This window comes from Dipteris shenzhenensis, chromosome 24, assembly GCF_047967505.1.
Source record: "Dipteris shenzhenensis isolate YYH24624 ecotype China chromosome 24, Dip_SZ_1.0, whole genome shotgun sequence".
NCBI classification, from domain to species: domain Eukaryota; kingdom Viridiplantae; phylum Streptophyta; class Polypodiopsida; order Gleicheniales; family Dipteridaceae; genus Dipteris; species Dipteris shenzhenensis.
Genome location: NC_141619.1, coordinates 37,374,135 through 37,386,979, shown reverse-complemented (window position 1 = coordinate 37,386,979; position 12,845 = coordinate 37,374,135). Strand labels below are relative to the sequence as shown.

Below are 12,845 nucleotides of genomic sequence, written 5' to 3'. Positions count from 1 at the left end.
ATAGTTAAGATCGAATGCTCCAAAGTGTTTGTAGGTGCCAAATCGGTGCATCTATCCAACCCCCCTTTTGGTGGGTAATCTATGTTACTACTACTCTCCCAAGTGGAAAGTGCCCCTAGTACTTCATCTTCTCTCAATTTTTTAATATATTGAATGTTAATCAATAATAAATACTCTCTATTTTCAATCAAAATACATGAAAGGGTTTGCATCAAAACCTCATCCATCATACCTTCTTCCTCCTCTTTTTGCTCTCCTTCCTCCTCTTCCTCTTCTAGCTATCCTATGGGGGATGATGTCCCGCCTGCTTTAGGAACCACAACCAACTCTGTCATCTACTGAATTTCTACTGTGTGCTTTCCCTTATCCAAAGTTGTACTAGACCACCAATCTAGAGCGATGGCAATTGTGATTAGACAACTAATGTGAGGTGAAAGATTTTGATTAGACAACTAACATGAGATTGAAGAATGAGAAGGTTGAGCTCAATGAACTCAAAGGTTTTGATTACCAAACTAATATGAGATTGAATATTGAGGTCTGGCTCAATGAACTCTCTCCCTATTTACATGTAATGTAGACACAACTAAGAACCCATTATAAAATTAGCCCCAAAACTTTGTACGTTGATCCAAACTCTGTACACTGATCCACCTACAAAAAATATCTGGCATACCCAAATAACTTTGGAGTGCTTTTGTTCTATCTGAAAATGATATTGGATGGCATACTTGTAGTAACAGACCCGGAGAAGAAGGAGGAAAATAGCTCCAAGGTGCACATGCTTCAGTGGTCGGTGTATTACATGGAGTTGGAAGAGATGGTGAAAATTTCCCTACCTATTGTTTTTCCTGCTCCTTTAAGGTACTTGTCAAGCTCATGATGTAGGTTTCTTTTGGCAGGACATGATAGAGGCACGAAGATGTATAGAGCGCAAAGACTAGGATGAATAGGACCCCCAACGAAAGGAGGAGCTACTATGGGTGTATAAGTTGCCAAAGTCAAGCAAGCATTGTGTTATCCGAGTATGTGAATAGGTCTACCATTGTGCATCAGACTAGCCTAAAGAGTTGGGAGGTGCTTGCCATAAAGATGTTGATAAGGGAGTTTGGAATTTCCTTGAGTCACAAAATGTGGTTGTATTTTGAAAAAATAAAAAACTTGTAGACATTTCTTGGACTTGTGGACTTTCTCATGTTGCTCGTAATACTTGATTTTGTATCGACCTGCTTCCATGTTAGTACTTAAATGTTTTAAGTAGCCCGGTGGTTGAAATTTGATGGTTAACGATAACTAGTCTAAAGGGCACTAGCAATGTGCAATAAATGTTAGGATAGCACGACAGTAGTGTAGGGATAGCATGGTAGTAATGTAGGATAAGTTATCAACATCAGGGTGGTTGGTTGGACTAGGATATTAACAACCACCAGCACATTGGTTTTCTTGTATTATTACAAGATGAATGGATTTGTAGGATGTGTAGATTCTTTATGGGAAACCAGCATGGTGGTTATTAGGATATACTAAAAACAAGCATGGGATGAAATCTAACGGTTAACAAAAGGATAAATAGTCTAAAGGGAACTATTTTAGTATAGCACTGTGCAACAAATTTTAGGATAGCATGGTAGTAATGTACGAATAGCATGCTAGGAGTGCAGGATAAGTTATCGCCAATGCGGTGGTTGGTATGCACTAGGATATTAATAGCCACCAACGTGATGGTTTTCTTCTATTATTACAAGATGAATGGATTTGTAGGATGTGTGGATTCATTATGGGAAACCAACACGGTGGTTGTTGGGATATAATAAAATAAGAATGGGATGAAATCTAATGGTTAAGGAAATGATAAACAGTCTAAAGGGCACTGTTTTAGTATAGCACTATGCAACAAATTTTAGGATAGCATGGTAGTAGTGTAGGGATAGCATGGTAGTAGTATAGGATAAGTTATCACCAATGTGGTGGTTAATTTATACTAGATATTTACAACCACCAGCATTGTGGTTTGCTTCTATTATTACAAGGTGAAGGGATTTGTAGGATGTATGGATTTGTTATGGAAAACCAGCGTGGTGGTTGTTGGGATATACTAAAAACAAGCATGGAATTTACTATTTAAGATTTACAAAAACAATTTAATAAAACCAGCATGGTGGTTGTTTGGGATATACTAAAAAGAAGCATAGTCTCACATACAAATTCCTTTTTGTAGGACAAGTGGACATATTGTCTCCTTGCAATGAGACTACATACATTTTCTTGGTACTATCTCACTTGTCCTCGTCCACCACTCTAAGACACCCCAAGATGTGCTCATGCATGTCTAAATGCAATTTGAAGACACGGATCTTGCCCTTCTTTCGTTGTGCCACGGGTTGCATCTAGAAATTAATAGCTCTCACTCCATGAGAGTACACACATGTTTATGGACCCTTATGTAGCACTTCATAATTGCACCCTCTCTTTGACGTTTTTTAATACCAAAAGGCTTCGACTACTACATCCCACTTCTTATATGCTATTTCCCAATTATCCTTAAATGTTTCCTCAACCTTGTGCTTAGGTTTTGTGCATTGCAATAGAAAGTTTGGGTCATCTTCCTCCTTATCCCGAGAATTTGCAACAACTGCAAAGTTATCCTCTTCTTCTAGATAGTAAGTGAGGTCATCAAAACTCTCCCCAAAATGTGGCGATTCATTTGTCTCTCCATTATTTGTCACTCCATCTTAATGTAGAGGGAAAACTTGAACTCGCTGTCATGTCTTCATAGTTGTAATATTCTCACAATCGTCATGATCCCCTATGAAGCACGCACTACAGAAATAAGAAAATTTTCTTGTTTTAATCAATTGGTTGTTTGAAAAGCCCCATATGTTGTGCAAACCATAGACTCCTTTCATTTTCTTTCAATCGTGTTGGCTTCTCCTTTGTACTTCATCCACTTTCACTTCATGGAACACTCTTCATACTACAATATTCTTAAGGCTTTGTTTACTACATGTTGAATGCACACCTATGGAGAGGTTGGTTGTAAGCCATGTTATAGCATCATGGGCATCGTTGAGTTTTTCTTGAGGGCATGCCAATTGGTGTTTAAATAGAGCTTTCTTAATAATAGCACTGCATCCATCATGTTCACCCTTGCCATGGCTAGACCCAAAGAAATTCCATAGCATGTCTACACTGGTCAAGGATTTGAACCTTGAGATGAAGTAGAATCCATGGGCTTATTTAAATTGAGAGGCATCACCGTCTGACCATACCCAATGTTGTTTAATATTTTCTGCATGGGGATTTTAGTTTTTCAACCATTCCCAATGCAATAGAAAAGCATGTTGCACAAATATGATGTCATGTTCCCTACTAATTTGAAATATAGAAATGGTATGTGCATTGCACTCACCTGGACTTCTGTGAGTTAGCAACAAGCACATTGGCATCAGGTGTGGAAGAATCAAGACAATGGTTGTACATGATATGCACAAGAATTGTTATCTGCTTGTTGTACCACCAAGCACTTTGTATCTCATCTTGCTCTTGAAAAGGATAATTGTTTACAAAATCTATGACCGATATAATAGTGTCATGAAGAAAATTGGCAAGGCATGTCCTCAACTGCTTATCATGCCAGTTGGCTGTGAAATTGTGAAGCACATATTTTGGGATGGATTGAACCACATGACCTACAAGATCCCTTGTCTGGGTGCTCTTGTATGATAGTAGCCATTTCTTTTTATCGGATCCTTCAACATTGACATTTTCAAATCTCCTCCATTTCAACATTGACATTTTTGAATCTCCTCCATTTTAGAGCAACATGGTTGTCTTTCCTCATTTCATTTGGACAGACATTGAATGTCTTCTTCTTGAGCTTCAAACTGCAATGCTTGCATGTGCCACGAAAGCATTCAATCCTGTGCCACTCATGATCTCTCTTTGGAAAAACCACTGGCTCCCACATAGTCCTTAGGCTACAAAACCTGCCCTTTCTTACAACACATGATGAGGATCCAGGTGGCCTACAGACTATGCACTCATTGGGGATGATCCCCATGGAGCAATGCTCCAACAAGACCAAATCTCAAGTTATTCATAGCTTGCCGAGCCAGCTCAAAGTCTATGTATGTTTTGCAACAACAAACATTAATGTCTTTAAGTTTCCTGACGTACCAGGGCTTACAATTCTCAAAGCCCCTCTATCCAATTTAAATGTTCGGATTTAGATCCATAAACTTGTGATACAACTCCATCTGCTAACCCAACATGCAAGAACAATAGAACAATGATCTCCCTTTTTGCTACTACTAAAAGAAGACAAAACACAGTCTAATTAAAGAATATAATAAAGCAAAAAAATATCCAAGCACCGCGCTAGTTTAGGATAGTCACAATTTCAATCACTGAGCTGGTTTAGGACACGTTTAGGATAGTCACAATTTCAACCACTAGGATGGTTTAGGACACTGTCACAATTTCAACCTTAGCCTAACGGTCTCAAGTTCACATATTAGACAATAACAAGTATATTGCTTTTCATTTCTGAATTTCACCATTAGAAAATAACAATATAAATCTTGTCATTTTTTCATTTCACAATTTAACAGTGGTATATGACCCGAATAGTAGGAAATTAAACTTAACGAATTTAAGTACTAAGAAACACAATAATTTCAACCACAGCGCTAGTCAATAACTAATGTCTGTTCAACCATGCTGGTTCAGGACAATCACATAACTAGTGATTGAGTTGAAGTAGCCACGGTTGAATCATGTTCCAACCACCGGGTTGGTTTAGTGAAATAAAAATATATTGCAAAATACATTACTGTTAATTTTAGCTCAGCCATGCCATTGGGCTAGACAATTACAACTAATGTCTGATCAACCATGCTGGTTTAGGACAATCACATAACTAGCGATTGAGCTGAACTAACGTACTGTTGCATGATGTTCCTACCACCAGGCTGGTCTACAACAATCACATTTAGTCCAAGTTTCGTTTAAGAAATGAAACAAGTAAACTATCCCAAAGCTTAATCATAAACAACCACTGGGCTGGTTTAGGCACCACTAACCTGAGTTGCATCTAGCATGTGTGCTTCGAGAAAAGTTGTCCTCCCGAAAGCAACATGGATCCCCTCCACACAAGAGAGGAGGCAATGGTCAAGGCGAACATTGCCTTTTTTTGAACACCCACAGGGTACATGCATTGCTTAAAAGGAGCATTTTCAAAGGACAATAAGCTTAGTGGGCTCAAGTCCCATGATTTGCACATGGTCTTATAGGTATTCTAAGTTGTAGGATTGATAATCATGATGCATTAGTGTAATTATGATTATGTTATATTATTGACATGACTTCTTTGTTGCCTTGATAGTTCATTCTCCCAATTACAGTAAAATGGTACTTACAAGAAGATGTTAGAAATGCTATATTCAAGATCAGTGGTATTGTGAGGTATGCTTACTATCAAATCACATTGATTGCATTTTCTTCAATTTAAGCTAAATAATTTGTAGACTGATTATGAATATATCTTACATGGGCATGTGAAATAGGTGGATATCTCAAATAGAGATCTCCATATCGAGCATCGAGAAGGCTAGGGTGGACTCCATCAAAGCCATATGCTTGCTTGAGAAGCACTTTCCCTCGAGCATTATGACAACTCAAGTGCACTTGCTTGTGCACATAGTTGATGAGGTGGCTATGACTGGCTCTACATAAAGCCAAACACGATGGAGAGATAATAAACGAGTGCGAGCAAGAGTTATCATCTGGATGTATGATGCATGCAAGTTTCTTACCTTTTGATGTAATTAAGTAATTATTTGTGGCAATATACACTTTAAAATATATGCATCTTCATTGTTTTAATGATGCTTTTTTGCAGTACAAAAAGTATAATTCATTATGGTCATATGGATGACATTTTTGCATGGAACGCATCGATTCAAAGAGAGTCACATATGATTGTGGAGTCATGGCTAACTTTACACAAGATAGCCGAGCAATTGCTTCGGATACCAATCTTCTCTCCTCATAGTTGGATTATTGTGTGGAACCATACGTGAAATCTATGAAATTGATTTCAGACGATTTAGTATTTTCATTCTTGATGTAAAACGGTTTATAACTATTTACCCCCATGCGATAGTGAGAAAAGACAGTAGCGATTTCTTTGCAATAGACTCCACCAAACTTTGGACCGATGAAAGTGATACTTTTGTTCTTCCCGAGCATTGTGAGAAGGTGCATACTAGTGATTTAATTAATCGAAGCTTTCATTTTTAAAGATCCATTGATACATATACTTAATCATAATTTCATATGTATAATTGATGGCGTTTGGCACTCATCTTCAATATAGGTGGTTTTTCATCCGGATCATTCTGATCTAAGATGGTGATATGTGATCCAAGTTGCACCACAAAGTAAGAAATTTTTTGAAGATAGAGATGTGGATATGGAGATGCCAGTACCAATGCCGGATCCAATTGATCTAGATGGATCTAGCATGAAGAAGATGAAGATCACAATATGAGCCAAGAGGAAGATGCGCATAATGACATCGTACGGGAGGAAGATGGAGATCACGATATTGAGGAAGAAGATGATGATAATCAAGAATCACCACACTTTATTGAAGAAGATGATCAAGTCTTAGGTGAACGTATGATGCTAGAGTACGATGATGATATAGGAGATCAACTTGGCATAGAGTTAGAGATAGACTTGTTTGGCACATTAGACTTGGCTCAAGATGAAGTCTTTGATGTAAATGCTTTGCATTGATTTTTTTCATTTCAAACTTGGACATAAATATATGAGCTTTAAACTTGATGTACATGCTCTTGTACTTTTATTCTCTCAAAGGATCAAATGTGTATAAAAAGGAAAAAAAAATTATCATTGGGAAAAACTATCTTTTAAGGTCGGTATGGGAAAAAAAACTCTCTATAAAATGTCACTATAGGAAATTGTCTCAGTGTCACTATATAATGACCATTCACAAGTCTAGTAAGTGTTGCTATATAGCAACTCTTTTTAAAGGTCGTTATATAGCGACACTTATCTAAAGTCACTATATAGCGACACTTAACTAATCACGCATTGATTACCAACGATTAGCACCCCACGTGCGCTAAATGTCGGTGTTTAAGCATTAGAATAGGGCCTGTGTCTAGTAGTGTATAGTCATAAGTCCAAAGATTAAGTCATAAGTCAAAATTTTAGACTCTAGCATCACTAGACCAATTCTTTTATTAATCATCAAGGTTGATTATCGATTTGTTTTCTAGAGATAAACCAACAAAATAAAGAAGTATGAAACAAAGGTGCAAAAAAACCATTGATTTGTTGGAGGTGGTGGCCTTCACCCCTCAATTGTGCATGGAAAGATGGTTAAGGTAGGGGGGGCAGTCGCTTCATGACACATGGCGTATGTGGGAATTAATCCCATAAGCATTGGTGCCCCCTTGGGGGCTAAAGAGCTTATTTGACCCTCCTTTCTCATCCCTCCTGAGACCTTTTCAGGGGGAGATTGGGACCCCCATACTCGGTGTCACCTTTGACACCTGGCGTGCTCTGCGCATTCCAACTTGGTATTAGAGTAGGGGTATCTTGTGTAAACTGTGGGCACAAGTAATGTATGCACGCCACGTGGTGCAATGTGATATTTCCATTTTGCCCTATGGAGTTGTCGTGATTTGTAGGCGACTTGATGTGCGACAGTATTTGGTGTGTGATCCTCCTGATTTACTCCACGTGTGTGTTTTCTCCCATGGGCTTTGGCAATTAGCTACTCGATGGCGTTTGTTGGGTGCACCTTTATTGATTTGACCGACTTTGTTGTTTGACCATGACTAGGTTTCGTGGTGCTTCACGTGTTTGCCTCAGGGTTTATCCATAGGGGGGTGTTGGAGGTGGTGGCCTCCACCCCTCACTTTTGTGTGGAATGATGGTTAAGACATGGGGGCAGTCACTTAATAACACGTGGCGTATGTGGGAATTAATCCCATAAGCATTTGTGCCCCCTTGGGGGCCTTAGATATAAAGAGCTTATTTGACCCTCCTCTCTCATCCCTCTTGGGACCTTTTGGGGGGGAGGGGAGGCATGATGTGGCTAGGAGGTGGGGGGATTGGGACCCCTCGCACTCAGCCTCACCTTTGACACGTGGCATGCTCTGTGCATGCCAATACAATTGCCCGGAATGCAAGTAAAGTGTAGAGGAGAGTTCTTAGAGCAAGCCAATGAGACTAGGATGTTGCACCATCTCGAAGGATGTAGCACAACAATGCATAGACGTGGAACTCTAATGGCCATACTTTAATTGATCTACCTCAATTAAAGGTTGTTTCATTGATCTACGATGTGGAAGCATGTAGCACAACAATGCATAGACATGAAACTCTAATGGCCACACTTTCATGGATCTACCTCGGTCATCTAAGCATATTATTTCTCAAAACATCAAATCCATTCTCAAGTGAGTCTTCACTACTTGCAAGAAATTCCCATAGTGTTGATGTGCAAGGCTTTTTTGAAATAAAGTGCACCCATTTATGATAAAAGAGATTATCCTCACGGTGAGGTAAATTGGGTGACACTAGTTAAGTACTTCCTTTTCCATGCACATCACAATTTGAAGTTATTCCTTCATTTTAATTCTCCCCTCTCTATTAAATTTTCACCCAACCCCTTTTCTCGAGTGATACAATACATTTTCATGGTTTGGTCTCCAAATAGAGTTTTAACGAGTGCCCATCTTGTCTTTATTACTGGCGCATGACGGCAATGACTGGTATAGTCATGGTACAATACGGCAAGTATGCTGCCTGAGAAGGGATCAGCTCACGCGAGCTTCCATATATGCAGATCAGGCATGCAAGTCGACTGCATTCGGAACGACTCCATACGAGTATCAATTTACGTAAATTTTCCGACTATCAGTTCCTCATCAGTTAACGTAAATTGTCACTGCAACTTAAGATAGCTACATCGCTATGTATCACCAGCTGGTTGTTCGCCGGGTTGATGCTACAGCTACAGCAGCAGAGTCGATGGGTCTGAGATGGGGACGATAAAGCTTGATCTGGTTGGCTATGGTGCTCATAGATGAATCAGGCCTCAGCATGGCAAGGACTTCTGGCTTATCAGGCCCAAAATTGGTGAGACGAGCCCCCCAGTAGTGGTTCATCCTCAACTTCTCTGCTTTGGCTACCACAGTCTCTCCCACCTCCATCCTGAATATATGAGGATCGTAGGGCGTCACGTCCTCGCACGCCTCTGTCTTCAGCAATGGCTTCTGCCTCGAGCTGCTCCCCATCACCACCCCCTCCGTGCTTTCCTTCCTCCTCCCATACCTCTCTATCACCCATCCATCCTGCTCTCCCTCCGGGTTTCCTCCGAATATCATGCATTGCACCAAGATCTGCGTCACCGCTGGCCTTTCCGCCTCCCACCCCCTCAATAACCCCTGCAGAAAGCAGCTCCCATTGTCCTCTGGGCTGAACGGATACTCGTCCACGTCCATCTCCAGCATCCACTTCGTCCTATGCTTGTATTCGCGCAGAAAATGCCGATATGAGTTGTCTTGCTCGAAGTGGTAGTCTTTCCCCAAGTTGCCCGGGAAGAGATGGTGGAATCTGTGGTATGTCAACAGACCTGACCGAATATAGTCTGCCAAGTAATTTTCCTGCGACTCTGCGTCGCTGTGGGCTGTGTCGTACCAGAAAATGTGCTCCACCCCAGCGTAAAGCATGAATTCAATCCACTGCTTGCACTCGTACGCCGTGATGCGAAATAGATCTTCGCTGAATACTCTGTTGAAGATCACCGCTGACAGAAAGTACCCCGATTCGGTAGAATTCGGCGTAAACTCGTCAGTGTCCGTGCAGATTTGGCCACACTTGCTTCCCACTGCACTCCCGCGCCCGTCGTAAACAAGCCATGGAGGTGAAGGCTCCAATTGTGGATAGGGGAACTTGATAATTCCGGCGGCAAGAACGAGCCCCAGAGTGACAGCAAGGAGGAAAAGCAGGGGCACAAGAAGCTGCACGGTGTGATAGATTATGTGACGCTTGCAATTGGGAGATCGGCGCTTGCCTGAAGGGTTGAATGCGGCCATGGATTTGTAAAGCAAAGAAGGGCACCGTTCAAAATTCGAGCAGAACGATGCCTAGTACTTGATAACTCTTGCGTTCTCTAGTCGAGCGGCCGATTCAAGAGTCCAGAGGTTGTCAGAATTATCGAAAATATTTGGACTCTCGACTTCAACGTACTCGGACTTCCTCTCTCTCTCTCTCTCTCGATCACACACACAGAAACACAATCTCTTGGTTTACGAAGAACAACGGCAGAGTTTCAAACAGTGATTTGCGAGACGGCCGATCAGGCTGTTCATTGTATGAAATGAAATTTTCTTCTTAGAGAATTGCTGACCGCGCAGCTATTTCTAGCATATTTTCAATAAGCGCAGTCGGCAGCATCTTCACAAAGTTTAGGCGGAGAAGCCAGCTGCCGGCTTCGTGAATCGTGATAAACAAAGGTCCAGTTTGTCGTTCCAATACGTTAGATAATGTCTGATCATGTCGAACAGTAATACGTGACCTTTTTGCCTTGATTTTTGCTTTCATGTCGATCGTGGCCTCGATCTCTATCGCTCAAAAAGTCCTTACCGGATTTCGCTTCGAAGTTTGATAAGAAAAAAGATAACATGTAACCATTTTTCCCTTTCATCTGGATCGTGGCCTCGATCATATTTCCCATGCTTTCTGATTCTTAGTATACCGCTGAAATCCATAGATGTTGATATATGTTGGAGGCCACAAGATGGTGTTCTAGCCTCTAGATGTAGCCGCCTAGTAAGAAGAGAAGGCTTCAAAAAATGGTGTTTAGACCAACATATCAACCCATTGGAGCCACACATGGTGATGCTAGTGTCGATGGCCTCTTAAGGGTACACAAATGCAAAGCTTGCTTGATGGTGGATTGAGATATTAGATTGTTTTCATTTGGAGAATTGTTTCCATTGTCTATGGCCTCTTGATGGTAGACCAAATGCTTGCTTGGTGGATTAAGGGAATTAGATCGTTTTCATTTGGACATTGATTTTGAAAGCAAACTATCTTCTATTTAGATTATATGATCGTTAAGACTAAGCCGATGCTAGCTTGAATATTTTTCAACTTCAGAAAATGTATAGAAGAGCCTTCAAAGTGATATGTTTGTTCTTGTGAGGGCTATCAAACTGGCTCATGACTCTTTCAACTCCTCATCCTTCTTGCTTTTGTTTACTTGAGATCTTGGTAGAGAGACCTCCTTCCATGTAGAGTTGTGTGTGTGTGTGTGCATGTGCACACACGTTCCCCCTTGCTTGGAGTACCACCACCACTCTCTCTCTCTCTGTCTTTGTCTCTCTCTCTCTCTCTCTCTCTTTCTATGTGTGTGTGTGCATGCGCGTGTGCATCTGTGTGTGTGTGTGTGTGTGCGTGTGCATTTGCACTCTCCTCCCTACTTGGAGCACCATCACGATTGTTTTGATACACAAAGCTAGGGATCCCATGGACACAAGGAATTATTGTACCCTCATGATTGGCCATACGCTTGCTAACATCTACGGATTTGTAATAGTGAGAGAGGTCAGGGCTTCCATAGAAGCACATGGGCAGAGGCCTTGGGATAGGTTGGTTTCCAGAGGCAACATTCCAATCTTATCATATCTTCACTCTACGGACCATCATAGAGGATACAAGATCCAAATCCTAAAAAGTACATGTTTTCTTTGTAGACTTTTGGAAGGCCTTTGACACAGTCTCATGAGCCTGCGTGAATAAGACAGACTAGGACATGCAGATCCAAGAAGACAGTATCTAGGGGGTGATGAGCCTATATGAGTTATTTAATGGGAAAGTATTCACCAATAGAAGCGTGTCAAATTGGAGTGAGAGCATGATCAGAGTGAACCAAGCATGTCCCCTCTCACCGATAATTTTTGGGCTCTATATTCAAGAGATAGCGACTTTCATTGATTGCCTAGGAGGGAAGGGATCCTTGCTCACCTAGTGAAATAGGTATTTTTGTACATAGATGACATAATTAGATGCATGTCCTTTTCAGTGTAGGCCTATAGAGATGCCTAGATCCCTAGTACTAAAGGCATTTTGGAAGGAGAGATACATGACAGTCATTGTATGCAAGACCATGTCTATTATCTTCAACACCTCATAAGTAGTACTTCATCGATGCAAATTCACTTATCGAGGAGAGCCCATTGAGATTGTGTTGTCATGTACCTATCTAGGGGAAACCTTCGCTGGGCCATTTTCACGATGGCTTGTGTAGCCAAGGCATGACTCACATGAGGGTAGGGAGCTCTAGCTCGATGATAGAGATAGTGGAGTTAGGCACACTTCCAAGAGCCTCTAACACATGGATGACTATTTGATGCATTTGTGAGGTTGATACCCATGTCTACAACTGATATATCTCTAACCCTTTGGTAAGGACTTGATAAGCTAAAAGTGTTTATGGAGTCCAATATGATTCATAGAAGGATCTCAATCCCTCACCAAATTTTACAGTTAGAGTTTTCTATGACACCACTCTAGCTCTATGATATCTGTTAGATGGTTATATACCTCTATAAGTGTAGGCCTTGCATTGCTAGAGACTACTAAGGTTGGACCTATAGTCATCTAGATGCGTGGATGAGAGAGGGATTAGCATTGCCTACTATGCATGCACATCTAGATGGTTTTCCAGTGAAGGCATTCAGGTGGGATCACTTCCCTTCCTTCTAGTACAGATTGGATGCCCCATCCCTCCAGATCCTATG

At 41.0% G+C, this 12,845-nt stretch overlaps 1 protein-coding gene across 1 annotated transcript; it reads right to left on the bottom strand.

The window, feature by feature from the left end:
• Positions 1-8,784: 8,784 nt before the first annotated feature.
• On the bottom strand, positions 8,785-10,082 carry LOC147886567 (uncharacterized; the record flags this gene model as incomplete). Its single annotated transcript, XM_087395046.1, has 2 exons — positions 8,785-8,902; positions 9,022-10,082. Coding segments are annotated over 2 exons (1,179 nt in total), but the record flags the coding sequence as incomplete, so codon positions are not given.
• Between the last annotated feature and the right edge of the window lie 2,763 nt (positions 10,083-12,845).